Source organism: Garra rufa, chromosome 12 (assembly GCF_049309525.1).
Source record: "Garra rufa chromosome 12, GarRuf1.0, whole genome shotgun sequence".
Lineage (NCBI taxonomy): Eukaryota > Metazoa > Chordata > Actinopteri > Cypriniformes > Cyprinidae > Garra > Garra rufa.
Window position 1 is genome coordinate 29,722,107 of NC_133372.1, and position 16,832 is coordinate 29,738,938.

Here is a 16,832-nt window from a genome sequence, read left to right on the forward strand (position 1 = left end):
TAGAGAGTCGCTTCATGAGCGTTTTACCTTTTCTTTTGAGAAAAACTATCGTTATATCATATACAAACAGAAACTTGAAGGTCTTCACAACAACAAGTCAAAATAAAAGTTTGGTTTAACTTGAAGAAACTGTGACATAAATATATTAATGTAATGACAGTACTGCCACTATTATAACATTATTTTTTAAGGAAAATTTCCAGAAATATTATTTACCAGAAAAATGTGAATACATATTATTGCAAATGATTAAATATTATTAATGTGAATACATAGTATTTCCGATATTAATTAATTCTTTATAAAATCGATTAATGAGACATGCTTTTGATTATTAAAATTTAAATGAAACCATTAAAAAAGAAACCAGGAAATTGATGGAAAGCGTAGAATTTGAGGGAAAAATAAATATATAAAACCTACTTTATACAGTAGGGCCTTAGTTTTATTTTTTGTTAAATGTTTAATAAATTGCTGTTAAATTGTGTTATTGTTAAGTTTTATGGTTTCAATTAATCAGACATGCTTTCTGAGTATTTTTTTTTTCCAAATGTAACCATTAAAGCAGTTTAGAGAATAAAAAAAATAGATTAATGAGACACACTTTTGATTATTAAAATGTAAATGAAACCATTTTTAAAAATCCAGGAAAACACAGAATTTAGTCAAAATAAAACTGAATTTGAGAAAAAAAAAACTTCATAGGGCCTTAATTTTAATTTATGTTAAATGTTAAATTGATGTTAAATTGTGTAAGTTTTATGGTTTCAATTAATACATAATTAAATAATTCAATAGTTCAATTAATTTTTGTTTTAAATGTAACCATTAAAACAGGTTAGAGAAATTAAAACTAAAATTAAAATTTGCTATCCTCACTTACATAAATAAACTAAAGTGTCCTGCACCCAAAAATGACATCTGGTGTCTGAATATTTATTGATTTGACTAATATACATGTATAAAATTATTTTAAATTCTAATATTTTACAACATTACTATTTTACTGTAGTTTTGATTAAATAAATGCAACCTTGGTGAACATAAGACATAAAAAAACCAAGATCTACTTTCAACATACTGAAAAGAGCAGCTGAAACACTTTTCCTAAGAAACAACTCCTTATGTTTCAAGCGAAAATAAATTGGAATTGCATGAAGGCTACTTAATGATTTTTATTTAAAGCTATGCAAATGACACCAATTACTGACTAACCAGTGGCCCAGAGTGTCACAAAAGTGAGGCGCTTCCCATCATTAAAATGTATAGGTCACGTTATTTCCTGAGCTGGCGGAGGTGCCTGTGATTTCCCTGCCTACTGAGCAGCCTAAATGCAGACACATGCCCTGAGGAGGTCAGCAAGGCTGTCTACCTTTCTAGATGACATGCAATAAGTTCTGGCAGGGCAGTAATCCCTCATTTCAACCAATTACTCTGAGAGGGCAAATTGTTTCAACTTCACTGAGCAACTGTACTTGGTAGAGTTATAGTCCATTACTGGAGAAAAACACACAGCCTTTGGACATTTCTGGTTATAGTTATAGACTGGGACAAAAAGAGGTTATATATATATGAAGTGATATACCTCAATAATTGCATATGGTAACAATCAACATTATAATCTCATATATACCAACCAATCCACTTCCTCATGCCTGGTATTTGACATAGGTGTGGTGCTTTGTACCGTAAATGCTACAAACGTTGCCATTGTTGGTTTATCCACACAAGCAAAGCGTTGACCAGCCGTGGATCCCCTTCCTTCCTTCCTGACAGACCTGATGTTTTGGCCAAAGCACTGATAACCATCCCAGGCCACTGTTGTACGTACATGTACACCCCATCCCTCATCTCAGTGCGGTTTGTCTCATTGTTCTTTAACTTCCTCTCTCCCGTCAAGCTTTCCTGCCATGGCTCATATACCCCAGGCCTCTACGAGAGCTATATGAGCATATGGTTTGGGTGCTGGGCTGTGTGAATGGAGGGTGGTTACAGTTTCATGCCACCAGTACGTGATAAATTACAGAGCATCTGCCAATGTCATTACCTGCTTAAACACAAAGGGTGTTCGTGTACTATTCTTGCTTCAATGGACTTGAAAGTGTATTACTTAAGACTAATAAAAGTGATATATTGTAATAATGTGACATTTATAAAGGGACAGTTCACCCCAAAATGTTTTTTCACTATCACTTGAACACTAAATGATATTTGGATAAATTCTTCAAGTTCTGTCATAAAACTCTAGATAGCGCAGGCTGATGGGTTGTTTTCACAAACTGATTATATTTACAGCATTAAACTATTTGGCACAAACTGACTGGTTTATGTTGTATACGCAATATGCACATGTTGCATAGAGTTCCTCTGAAACCCTCCACCTACCCAGCACCACCTGTATAGATCTGCAACGGGTTATAATGTGCTATTTGTGCAGCAGCAGCATGTCTTAACTACTCACAGCACTATATCAGCATATGTTGGCAGTAGCCTTTTCTGTAGCTGCTTTGCAGAAGCAGCAGCAATAATCTACAACAGCAATAACCAACAGCACCAGAAATTCAGCAGCTTAGCAGATCTATTCCACCAAGACAAAATACATTAACACTGTCATATCTGTTACAATGCTAAAATCTTCTGAGTTTAGTCTAACTTTGGTTACCAACATGCTTAAAAATATCTTATTTTGTGTTTTGCAGAAGTCATGCAGGTTTGGAACAACATGATGGTGAGTAAAATTAACATTTTAATTTTGAGGTGAACTATTTGTTTAATGTAGGCTGTGACAACTGTTAAAATGGAATTAAAAGCAAACAAGTCAAACAAATTAATATATAACAAGTACCTCAACATATTTCTGACAAGTTATGAAATCTGAAATGTGCATTTAACTACTAAAAAACAGTCAATATGCTATTTATATGCATGCTAATAAGCTATAGAAGGTTCAAATGTTCACTGATGCTTCAGAAGGAAAAAACTATGCATTAAGAGCCAGGGGTGTAAACTTTTGAATAAGATGAAGATGTGTACATTTTTCTTATTTTTCCTAAAGATTATATATTTTTTATTTAGCATTGCCCTTCAGAAGCTACAGAAGATAATTACATGTTTCCTAGAAGACAAAATAAGTAAAATTTACCCTGATCTTCAAATTCCAAAAGTTTTCACCCCTTGCTCTTAATGCATCGTTTTTCCTTCTAAAGCATCAGTGAGCATTTGAACCTTCTGTAATAGTTGCATATGAGTCTCTCAGTTGTCCTCAGTGTAAAAAGATGGATCTCAAAACCATACAGTCATTTTTGGAAAAGGTTCAAATGGACAAAATGCTGAAAAACCAAAAAATGTGTAGGACCTAAAGGATTTTTCTAAAAGCTAAATTCATGATAAATTCAACGATTAATTTCTCTTAAATATCTCATTCAGATAAGTAAAAAAATAACATGCATTTTGTATGATCCCTCTTATTTTGGTAAAATAATTAACATTTTACAGACTTCAACTGTACATATTGTTAGTACATAATGCCTAAATGTCTGTGTGTTATTCTTATGTTTATGACTTCACTATTATTGTAAAATATGGAAAACAAAATGAGTAGGTGTATCAAAACATTCAACTGCTTGATCATGTGAGATTATAATTTAGGACTATAACTAATGTTGGCTGACCCTATCAAGGTGAAATTAGGCAAAAAGCAAATTCGCCCAACTGTCTTGAATACAGCAAATCCACTCCATTCCATAACTCTACTCTAGCATAAACCGCACGTCAATCGCAGCACTGCATAACTTCACAATTGCCCCATTACCCATAACATGCATAGTTATTCAGATGATGAACAACCATCAAATCAATTGCCTCAGTTTAACCATTGCACAAAAGCTATAATCTCCTCATATAAAACCAGCACAATGATAACATGAATCAAAAACATCAGGCTGCCACGAAAAATAGTGAGAAATGCAATAAATAGAGGGAAAAGTCTGGCTTGTACTGTAGGTACTTATTGGGCTGAAAGATACTTATTGAGCTAACCACCCCCTCGGAAAAGAAGGCTTTCAGTGTGCAGACTGACTAACAGAAGAGACAACGATTTTATGATGCTGATGAGGCCATGATAGTGTCTGTAAATCAATAGCAAAGATGGAAGCTTGTTAGCAGAATAATCAAAGGTATGCGGGACATAGTAATGACTCAAGCTGTAAATGTGAAGAAAAGACTCCAAGAATCGGAAAAACAAAAGTGTAGGGCTAATTATAAAAAAAAGTTAGTTACATTTACATTTACATTTAGCCGACGCTTTTATCCAAAGCGACTTACAATTGGGAATACAACAAGTGATTCATCCTAAGGAGGCAGATCAACATAGGAAGTGTTCAAAAATACCATATATCAGGCGTTGTTAGAAGAGTGCAGGCTAGAAGGAGAAGATCAAGAAAGAGAGGAAAAACAGGCTAGAAGGGAGGATTTTTTTTTTTTTTTTTTTTTTTTTTTATTGAGTCAGATAGTGTCGAAAAAGATGGGTTTTCAGTTCTAGCAATGCAGACAATTAATGCTTCAATATTTTAAAAGGAAGTGCAACTAGTTTGTGTCCTCAGTGACAGAATGAGTTTGACATGACAGGTCTGGAAAGACTTTAGACAGAAGACAATGTGCACTGGTATGATTGCGTTCACATATTCACTCTCAGCTCATTACTGCGGCAGAGTAAAGAAGGCTTTCCCTGATTTAATGACAGATTGTCAGCACTTAATTTAGAATAAAGTGTAATGATACCAATGAACACTTGGCACAAATCCACATACATATTTGGCAAATTTCTGATTGTGCTTAATGAATTCACATCTATCAAGTGAAGTAAGGCAATTCATTTGCCTTTTACAAATATGCATATTAATGCAGTATTCCTGTAGCCAACAATGGTGGCAGAAACTGGCCTGTAAAACCAGGATTTGGAAATGGCTATTTTTTAGCTTTCTATTTTTGAGAAGCAGCACCAAGGGGCTGAGAAAATTCATTGTGAGCATTGATTTGTAACCACTGGCCCACTGACCGTTCATTGGCACGAGTGCTTTGTGCCACAATTGTCCATTTGCTCAATAATTCACATAGCAAACCTGCTTGGCAGAATGATTTTGGACATGAATGGGAGAGATCTTTTCCACTTTGAAATTTTAGAGCATGCAGCCAACCTAATCCAACAGCAGCAAACTGACTCCAATAGCATTCATAGATAATTATGCAATGATTAATACATTTACAAGCAGTAGAGTACTAAATTTTCCCGACATTGGTTTCAACACCAACTTATACTTACACCAAATATGGCATAGCAAAAAAAGACAAACATTTCAGGTTAAAAAAATATATATATATACATTTTTTTTTTTTTTTTAAACGACTGATTGTTTCACCAGATAAGACCCTTATTGCTCAGCTGGGATTGTGTAGAGCCCTTTGAAGCTGCATTAAAACTGTAATTTAGACCTTCAACCTGCTGATCCCCATTGAAGTCCACTATACGAAGAAAAATCATGAAATGTTTTTCTCAAAAACCTTAATTTCGTTTCACTGATGAAAGAAAGACATAAACATCTTGGATGACATGGGGGTGAGTAAATTATCAGGAAATTTTTTGCCAGATTTAAATTACCAAAGTTTTAAAATGTGCATTCATAGATCTAATAATACATTAAATAGGCCATAAAAGTATTAATTTTACTCACTCCAGTCCAGGGTATAAGTGTGTTAAACACAACACTAGAAAGAGAGCTATAAAGAAAAAAACAAGCAACTTATACAGACCTACAGTCTTAAAAAAAAAAAAAAACATGCCATAGAAGAACACTTTTTGTCTAAATGGTTCCATAAAGAACCTTTAACATCTGAAGAACTTTTTCTGTTTCACAAATGGTTCTTTGTACAAAGGAAGGTTTTTCCTATTATAAAAAGGTAAGAAAGAGATGGTTCTTGGATTGAAAGGTTCTTTGTGGAAACAAAAATGGTTCTTCTATGGCATCGCTGTGAAGAACCTTTCAAAGCATCTTTATTTTTAAGAGTGTAATCAAAGTTCAAAGATATTCATATGACTGAACCAGAAAAAAAAGGACTCCAGAAAAAAAGGAGGCATATTTCATGTTGAAGAACGATTTTCACACAAAATGTAAAAACTCGGGTTGGATACAAAACAAATTTTACTATTAAGCTAAAAAGATCAATAGATGTGGAGTTTATTGATGGATTACAGCGAGCGCTGCACCGGGGCCATTAAACTTGAATAAACCACATCAAGTGAAAGTGTTTTCTTGAACCATTTTAAATTATCAAGTGATTTCTTAGCATCAAGGACATTATTAATCAAGCTGACCTCAGCTAAAAAATAAAAAAATTCAATATGCAACAGGGCCTGGTTGCTGGATTTATCTCAGAGATGCTTAATGACTTTTTTTACCCTCAAAGAAAGAAAAGAAAATCACAAGGAATGAGTTATACCTCTGAGCCACTGGAGACGTTAATTAAAAAGGAGGATCAAATTAGGCCAGAATATTCATTTGTTACAAATGAAAGGTCTCAGAAGAAGGGATGTGTTTAAAAAGGTAAAAAAAAACATGTTTTTAAGATTAAATTTGGCTGTGCGGTTAACAGAGGTGAAAGCAAAGCTTCGCAAGGCAAAGACACTCCAAGGAGAAAGGAAGAGAGTTATGAGTCAATTTACTGTTCTCCGTTACTATGGTTAAGAAGGGGACGGGCTCGAGTATCCTATGGCTTTGTTGTTCTGACGCTAGTCAATGTTACACAGAGGATGTTCAGTTCTTGAGGGGATAGAGAGCTTTTCTAAATCCAAAGAGGCCCTTTGGAGACAAAATGAGGCATGTCAACAGAATGGATCCTGGCCAACAGCCTCTCTTATAGCTGGATATTGTACGGGCCAGTCAAAATGTCATCCAGTTAAAGTCAGACGAACAAAAGTGAATTAGCGAAGACATCGATTTTTACCCATTTGATTGACAACAAAGAAAATTGGCAAATACTTGCCTATTGTATCAAAGTAATTTTCAAAGCTGGCAAGAATAGAAAATTCACCTTATTTTCTAAATGCCTGTTATAGATCTTATTGTGAATGATTAATGTTTCACTATGTTCCATTTTTTATTGACCTTGTAATGTTTAATCCAAATATTGCAAATAAGCATACCTTCTGGTGACGCAAGCAGGACTCAAATGCACAATATGAAAGAAAAACTCTACTGCTATTGCGAATTTAACTTCAAACAACAAAGTTACACATTAACCAGCAGCCACAGTTAAACTAAACTCTAAGCTTTCCCTCCAAAAGGGGTTTGATGGAGGGGAACCGAAAGGGAGAATCAATAATGGTCATTAGAACACACTTCGTGACCTTTCTGCTTCAACTGAGATAGCTAAAGGAGAACAGACAAACATCTATTCAGTGACAACTTCAGAGTTACTGGCCCCGTCTCAAATGTTGCCCTTAGCCCTTTATCTAACCCTGTAGAGTAGAAATCTGCTGTGAAACCAGAAACGCTACACTTTTGAAAAAAAAAAAAATTTTTTTTTGGCTTTAACAGTTTCATTGAGAACCATTAACGTTTCCATTATGGTAGAAGGTAGGGCTGGGCGATTTGGCCTAAAATCAAAATCTCGATTAATTGAACATTTTAACCAGATTACGATTAATGAACGATTATTTTATTCATTAATAAAATTATATTTAATAATATTTAAATATTTTTTTTCCCCTCATAGTTCACTGACAAGTTTTGTACAGTAAATATGCGCACATATTACAAGTGAGAGATTTTTGAATGAAGGGTGCACACACTATCTACTATCTATGATTATTTATTGAACATCAGTGTTGAACAACTGAAATTAAAGCACACATTGCTTAAAATGAAAAGTCACATTTTTCTTAAATTAGTGAAAATAAATAACTTGCACTTTTGGAAACAAAATAAATTATTTATAAAATAATAATAAATATTAAAAGTAGAAAATAAGCAGTATCTCTTCTATAAATAAAATTACTCTTGTATATCCTGTAAATACTTTTTACTGTATAAATACTGTTTAAGCTCTCCATCGACATGTCGGAGGAATAACACAACGTAACGGAGCGGGGTCACGTGACTCCACACGCAGTAGTGTTTTTAAAGGTAAAGTAATTGAAATAATTGACCTGGAAAAATTTGATCGATTATAGGTTCTGGATGTCGATTTCGATTACTTTTCGATTAATCGCCCAGCCCTAGTAGAAGGTTCTTCAGATTATTAAAATGTAGGTATGTAACTATATCAAAATCTCACGATATGATAATATCACAATATGAAGTCCATAATACAATATTTATTGTGATATTTTTTTTTTTAAATAGACAATTGAAGAATTGGAAAACGCAAAATTATTCTATCTGATGCACTTTGAGAGTTCAAAATTAGGAGCTCTGAAACCTTGTTCTTAACTAAGAAAACTTAAGTCAGACAAAAGTCAGCGAATTGAAATTATACCTGAACTTTAAAGGGGACTCAACTCTCTTTTTATTTGTGATATAGTGTCTCAGTCTAAGTTACATTCACACTGATGTTTTAGGAAGCCAAACAAATTAGAATTTAATAATATGAATTATAACAACAACAATGCCAGTAATAGCCATAATTGCACTGCAAAATAAATGAAAATCAAATTTCACATGCATATTATTTTTGCTTTACAGTACAGTAGGAAAAGTGCAATACTTCTTTCCTAATTTCTACACTTGAAAGAGAGATTTTGAATTTGGACTGCAGAAATGTTACCTATTTAAACCACTAGCTGTCAGCAATTTATACTGCACTTTTAAGCTTTCATTTTGATGGAAAACTCCAGCTTCAGTAAAAACAGGCTTGAAAACAAGTGTGAAAACTTGTACAAATCTAGTGAAATGCTGTAATCATATGCCACGAAAATAAAGCATAACTGGTGGCCGTTGCATTCCCAAACTCGTGCTAAACTCACAACACATGCAATAAACGAGTTCACTGAATTCATTCACTATGAACGGAGACATTCTGAGGTGCGGAAAAAAACAGATCACGAACTGATCACCTTAATTATATGCTCAACTTGATGAAGGGATTAAGCCATATTGCGCTTTCGGTTTTAGTTCTTTTGACAAATACTGTGCCAAAGCATAATGGCCCAAAGCACAACTTTAAAGATCTTTTATGTTAGAATAAGAAGTTCAAATATATTTTAAAGACTACACTTTCTGCCCGGAAGACCTATCGTTTCATATCATCATGACTACAAGATTACATGACAGTTTTGCTACTGCGCTATCACGATATCGATAATATCATTGCATTCCTATTAAAATGTTTTGCGCGCGCACACACACACACACAAAAGTGGTTCTTGTAAGAACTATTCAATGAAAGGTTTTTTTTTGGCAAAGCCAGAATGTTTTTTCCATTCCATGTAACCAAGTAAGGCTTGTATGGCTTAATATAACGTTAATGATGTCTCTTATTAAAAATGTAGTCGAAAACCCATGAAAGATTCATGTTATTTAATAAAATTTTATTTTGTACTACAGGGGCGCCATTATTTCAATAATGAGAGCTACTGGCGCTACCTGTTGCTATTTTTATCGCAACACAACTTGGAATAAGCAACTGAAAAAGTAAAATACTGATACGATGCCACATCACATGGCTTTTGGTTGAATAAAACTTCCTAAAGACCTGTGTCTTTGTTCTTTCCACTTTAGCTCTGATGCAATTGAGGCTTTTAGTAGACCACAGCTACTGAAAAAGCTTATAAACGGCAGAGACAAGAAATGCTAGATGCCATCCTAGCAGGATGTACTTACGTCTGTCATGATGCCGCAGCCACTAAAGGATTTCACTCGATATCCAATAGCGTTTAGATTCCTTGTGAGGAAAAATTGATGGTACGGCATTTGGTTTTAAGCCGACACCTATATCCATTGCCAAGTAGCTGTGGTCATCATACCAGTGTTTTATTTTTTTAAGAGTTGTGTTGCAATAAAAATAGCAACAGGTCGGCCAGTAGCTCACAGAGTGCAACCACTTCATGTCATCGAAATAATGGCGCCCCCCATAGTCCAAAATATGCATAAAACGATGTGAATTTTATGAGTTTTCTACTATATATTTCAGAAGAGAAGAGAATATGGTTTTGGTAAGAGTGCACAGCCAGGGGACTGAGTCTACTTGTGGACTTCACATTCGAATGCAGGGAATGTCTTGAAAATTATGCCGCCATATGAACATAAGGCAATTCATATTGCAGACAGGGTTCAGCTGGGACTCATATCCACCAGATATAACAGCAGTGAATCACAGCAAGGCTAGATCACCTAATTTTAGCTTGAATCAATACTGAAAAGCCTTGAAAATAAAAAAGCTATTCATAACTATAAATTAAAAGTCAACGTTTCTACTTGCACAATGTGGGAGGAAAAAATCTCAGTTCAAAAGAAGTCATTCATAGCATCACTTATTCAGTTAGTTAATTAAGGTGCCGTTTTAAAGTGCAGGTCATCAATTTTTTTTGCAAAGAGTGAGACTTGACCATCTTAAAGCTAACAATATATAATGCAATAAATTTGAGGCACAGCAATGAGAGCAAAGTGCGCCGGGCGACGCAAACGAGCCTGAAAGCTTTTACAGGAGGACTGCAGGATCGTAAATTTTCCTCTTTCCAAATCTGACAGCAACATCTTCTCAATGCTAATCACCTCCACAAAGATAATGTCACGATCAGGTTCTTGTCTGTTAGGTATCTCGTAAATCAATAAAGCTAGAGTAAACATTCAAGTAGGCCTATAATGTAGTCCTCATGAAGGCACTTGTCACACACTGGTGTAAAACAAACCGCTATTGCTGCTTAAGTGAATCTTTGACACTACAAAGGCTTTAAAAGTCAAGAAAGGCTTGGGGCTCAAGTGGATTTGAAGCCATTTATTGTGATGCACAAGAATCAAACGACAGCAAATCTACAAGGATCAAGTGGAAATAAAGTGAAGCTAAGAAACTGGCAGCCTGAACAGCTCTACGCACATGTTTACACTTATATCTCCATTATTAGATGGTTAAAATAAACATTCTTTGCACCAAATCAAACATGACAACAGGCTATAAACATTTTAGTCTCCAGCTTAATATACTCAGTAAATGGAATCTGGGTGTGGTGAAAATTGCCAGTGATTGTAGCCTTCAAGCTTTTAATTCCCCAATGGACTCTAAATCACCCCTTCCTGCACAAATAGACTGTCTGTGTGTGTGTGTTTTAATGCAACTATTGACCAAAACGTCTGAGGCACCTGATCTCACCTCAGTATTCCCATTTCTATTATCCGGTTTAAGTTAAACCTAAAATATTCGCAAATCACTAGATCTCTTCATCCCACGTTCTTTTATCGTGGTGATGCCAATTAAGATCAAAGGCAGATTAAACAGAAACGATTTCTGACAGCCATTGAAAGGTTCTCCTTTCATTTACAGATACCACCTCATATGATCCGACAAAGTGAAATACCAGAGAACAGAAAGCACCCAAACCAGAGATATATTTAAAACTATACTGAAAAATGTAGCTATTTATGCTTTTACACTGACATTACCAGTCAAAAGTTGCAAACTGCAATATAACATTCTAGAGATGTTACATACTCTTTGGACTGACGGAAATGTCTATGTTGAAACATATTATCATATGCCTTTTGCAAAAGAAGTACATAATAACAACAAACAGTGAGCAAAAAAAACAAACAGTAACAATACTGAGAAGCTGCTTGCCAAACTGCTTGCCAAATTCATTACAGTCAATGGGACTTGAAAACAAACAAGTAGGACCTCTTTTGTCAACATTATCGCATAAAACTGTCCCTCAAAATGCAACTGTTCAAAATTCCACATATTCTAAATAGCAAAATATGTATGCATGCAAGTAATATTTAAAGGAACAGTTCACCCAAAAACCCCACTCAAAACCCATAAGACCTTCGTTCAACGTTGGAACACATATTAAACTATTTATTATGAAATCCAGGAGCATTCTGACTCTGCATAGACAGCAACTGACACCTTCAAGGCCCAGAAAGGTAGTAAGGACATTGTTAAAATATTTTATCAATGGTTCAACCGTAATTTTTTTAAGAAGAAATTGTTGAATAAAGTTGCTATTTTTGTGTTCTTCATGCACAAAAAGTATTCTCATTGCTTTATAAAATCCATGATTTGGAACGACATGAAGGCGAGTAAATTTTAATTTTTGGGTGAACTATCCCTTCAAGGAATTATTACTCACAATGTGCTGTGCAAAAACAAAATGCAAAAAGTTCTAACAAAATCTGTTCTGTGTAAGATAGGTTTGGTTACATTTCTAGAAAAGAGTGTAAAAACTGATATAAAAATTAATCATAAAACCATTTTGCATTTTCAGTGTAGTCATACTATATAGTCAAACCAAAAATAGTGGGTGCAGGACACTATAGTTAATTTATGTAAGTGAGGATAGCAAAATAAAGTAAACTGTGACATATTATACCTAAAAATCTTTCAAACAGTGGACTACGAGTACAATTGATACAAATTTTGGACCAAAATTATTCAGACACTTTGACCTGACCATTTTTTGCTCGTGTTTTTTCTTTAATTGCGAATGCGACCTTTTTACACCACAGACTAAACAAAAATAAGCATTGCTTGGTAATTGTTTAACACAGTATTGATAGTTGTGTAAATATTGTCATACTAACAGTTGTCTGAAGTTTGGAATGATGAATTTGTTCTGAGACACTCTTGAGTTCTTGTCATATTTTATTACCATTTTCTAAACTATATTGAATAAACTGTGATAATGTGAGAAATGTTGAAGGTGTCTGAATAAATTTTGGTTTGACTGTATGCATGTTGTATTAACAGGGAATTCTACTGCAAGCTCAAACAAGTTAGCTTCAAACAATGCCATCACTGCTTGAACCCAAAATGTCTTAACTGCTACAGCATGATTGGTTTTGTGTAACTTTTGTGTTACAGCTTTACCACGCAATAATTCCCTGTTTTAAAGCCACGTGTGGTTGCCCGTTAGACAGCAGACCATAGCAGGGGGTCCAGCACACTGAAGAGGTTAATAGGATCATTTGCACCTGGTGTCTGCTGCCATGCTGGAATCCAGGATGTAGGGAGGGGGAGCTTTTCAATTGTTACATTCAAACCACCTCTTACATCACACTTCCCTGAAACACGTTTTACTGTAACAGCAATAGACAGGCCATACAATGCAAAACCTACCAGGAAAAGGAAGTAGATATCTACAGGTAAAAACAACTCTCCCTGTTAGCCATAAAGTAGTGAATGTTTGAGAACCTGCCAGAAATACAGCTACTGACAATAACAGGCTGGTTTTGAAGATCACAAGACTCATAAAACCATGGCAGGGAATAAAAAAAAGTTATCAATTACCTAGTATTTTCATTTATTTTTGTGGAAGAAAAATAAAACACATTTTGAAAATCATATCACTGAGGACATTACACTCTAAAAATGCTAGGTTATTTTTTTTTAACCCAAATGCTGGGTTCAGCCTGCAGAGTCATTTAATTGGGTTGTTTTTAATATTTTTTACCCAGATGCTGGGTACTTCTCTGCACTCTAAAAATGCTGCTTTTAATTACCCCAATGCAGGGTTCAGCTTGTTGGGTCATTTAATTGGGTTGTTTTAATATTTTTCTGTAACTAAGCTGCTGGGTCATTTTCAATGGGTTATTAAATATTAATATGGGTTGTTTTTTTCTACCCAACCGCTGGGTTGAGCCTGTCTCCGATGAAACAACCCAGCTGCTGAGTTACAGTCAGAGTGCCGATTTTTTTCTTCCTCTACAGGAGACAGTGGTTCACAGCACTGCCAATTTGGTGCATTGCACACTTTACTGTGCTTTAAATAATATTACTTAATGCAACGCAACCTACAAGGACGAAATGTCAGTCAGCTGCTTGCATGATGGAAATGCCCTTTGCCTTGCATAAAATTAACAGATTTTATTTGTTATTAAATTCTGAATTTAATTTAATTTGATGTTAAAATATGTTCTCTAATCTCAGTAATGTTTGTTAATGGGCAGGTTATGGAGTCAGTCATGGCATCTTTCAGCTATGAGTGAAGCACGAGGTTCATAGTTCTCCCGTTGAACAGCAGCCCATCACCGGCTCAGTTTTTGGCGACACACCGGCCTGAGTATTAGCACTATTTTGGTAAAAAGTGATTACAGAGAATGGTTGAATACACTTAAATTTAAATACTACTTTTAAATGTTCCATTTATTATTTCTAAAATGTATGTTAAACGAGTTCAATGGTATGTAATATTGTAAATTAAGCTGTATTCATCTAAACAAATTCAAATTGTCTTATATTTTTTTATCCATGGGCATTCTTGCTTAATAATAAATGTTCATCTTTTGATTATTGCTGTTGCCTCTATAATTCTGTGTGATTTTTAATTTCCAGTCCACTTTATGCCAGCAATATAATCATTTTTAAACAATAGTTGACTTGAATTAAACAACCCAGCATGTTGGGTAAAAACATTTAACCCAAGCAGCTTAGTCAAAATAACCCAGCATGAGTTTTGACCAATACTTACTCAACGCTGGGTTGCCAAATAACTTTTTTTTGAATGTAGTGTCATTAAGTGAAAAAGGGGAAAAAAATTTAAAATTAAAAAATGTGCCTGCTAAAGTGAACTTTTACAGATATTCCCTACACAGTTTAGGAAGCAGTAAACACTACATTAAAAGGAGCTGTTTTATTCAGTATGCAGCTTTCTAAATGTACATATGAGGACTTTAAATGAACTATACCACCTACCAACAGGAAAATGCGTTTAAACACAAAAAATAACAGCAAAACATGTAGGATATCTGTATCAAGGGGGTCTAGCCACACAGGAAGCCAGTGTATTCTAATCGCGTATGATTGGTGGGCGCCAAAACTGGCCCTTTAAGTGCTTTACACAGAAGACCCCCACTTCAAAGGGCTCTTCTCTGTTTACACATGAAAATCCACTAACACCGTGGTTGCCAAAGGCGACGTAACTTACAGGACCGGTGTATGTGAATCAAAGCAACTATATCCCACCCTTTCATTTTGTAAGCAATTTGCTCATTGATCTGTCCTGCTTTTGTATTTTGATTGTTGCTCGAAGGCATGAAGACCACCCGTGCGGAATCGAGGCTGAGTCACGTCCTAGCGCTATATTGGAATACCAATGAATACAGCGCTAAATACTGACATTTGTAAACTTTGTAAGCTAACTCGACTTTGGGAAGCAGTAAAAGTAAACTGGTTCCATAAAAACTCACCCTTATCCGCCTCATGGCCGCAACAATCTCCACACGGCTGTTGGGTCGAGCCACATCCAGACTACCGATATACTGGAAATCAAAGCCAACGAGATGAAATGTATTATCGACAAATTGGGCTTAGTGAAACTAAAGAATTGACGCGCTCAATTAAATTGACAATACGATATGTAAACAAGTGGCAAAAACAGTGGCAAAACAACTTTAAATGTTTCCTGGGACTAAAAACAAGATTCGCAGCAGGATGTAAACAAATGTCAAAATAAACTCACCTTTGCTTCGAAATTAATCCCATGCTGGAATGCCTCCTCGTTATGTAAAGGAATCCGCAAATCATGTCCATCATCGACTAAATTGTACTTTGTTTTGGCAGGCATGGTGTCTGTTTTACGTCCTTCTCCTTAGTTAAAAACACAAACAGCTCGAGGGGAGTCAGAACTCAAGTCTAACTCTTGCAATCCATGCCTTTTTTTTAGCCAGAGGTCACTCTTATTTCTCATGCGTGCTCGTTTTTGACAGAGCAACTTTTGTGGAAATCACTCCGGGTTTCAAATCCGACGTCGCCGTAGTGGCTTCCCAAGGTGTGCGTTTGAGCAAATATGAATGGTCTGCTCACTCGTTCCCATTCAAGCGGGCAGCCCTAAGCTTTAGCTGGTGAAGTAGTGCCAAAATCCTGCTTCCTGGGCTTGTCCGTTTCCAACAACTTCACGCCAGCGCCATAACCGAGCCCACACATCCTTTTCGAAAGGATTGTTGCGAGGGCAGAGCGCCATTGGTTGAAAGGGGGAATTCCACCTGCTTTCATTGGAACACGGCTTCATCACAGGTTTGGAGGAGGAGAAAAACACCTCGCACAACATTCAACACCCAACAATGGTTCAAGGAGAGCGGAGAATGTCACCTAGTGGCAGATTTTGGTACACAGTTGAGGCAAGTTGGCAACTTATTTCATTTTTACCTCATGTTGGTTTCATAAGAAAATGTATCAATATCAGAACGATACTATACAATCTCAGAAAAAGGTACCAAAGCTGTTTTGTTTGCAAAAGTTGTACCTTATTTAAGTTTGCATAGGTATCTTAAAGGTACACTACTAGTTGAAAGTTTTTGAACAGTAAGATTTTTTATGTTTTTTTTTAAAGAAGCCTCTTCCGCTTACCAAGCCTGCATTTATTTGATCCAAAATACAGCAAAAGCAGTAATATTGTGAAATATTTCTACTACTTAAAATAACTGCTTTCTATTTGAATATATTTTAATTACATTGTAATTTATTTCTGTGATCAAAGCTGAATTTTTAGCATCAGTCTTCAGTGTCACATGATCCTTCAGAAATCATTCTATTATGCTGATTTCTGTTCAAGAATATATATATATATTTTTTATTATTCTAATCAATATGTAAAACAGTTGTGTATATTTTTCAGGATTCTTTGATGA

The 16,832-nt window shown here is 35.2% G+C and overlaps 1 protein-coding gene across 1 annotated transcript in view; it reads right to left on the bottom strand.

Moving 5' to 3' along the window:
• The window catches only part of nos1apa (nitric oxide synthase 1 (neuronal) adaptor protein a), a 124,962-nt gene extending 108,937 nt beyond the window's left edge, over window positions 1-16,025 (bottom strand). Inside the window, exons 1-2 of the mRNA XM_073851509.1 lie at window positions 15,665-16,025; window positions 15,393-15,464 (exon numbers count right to left, since the gene is read on the bottom strand). Of these exons, the coding sequence (XP_073707610.1) occupies window positions 15,393-15,464; window positions 15,665-15,769 (177 nt within the window). The 5' untranslated portion in view covers window positions 15,770-16,025. The remainder of the gene's footprint in view (window positions 1-15,392; window positions 15,465-15,664) is intronic.
• Window positions 16,026-16,832: the final 807 nt, after the last annotated feature.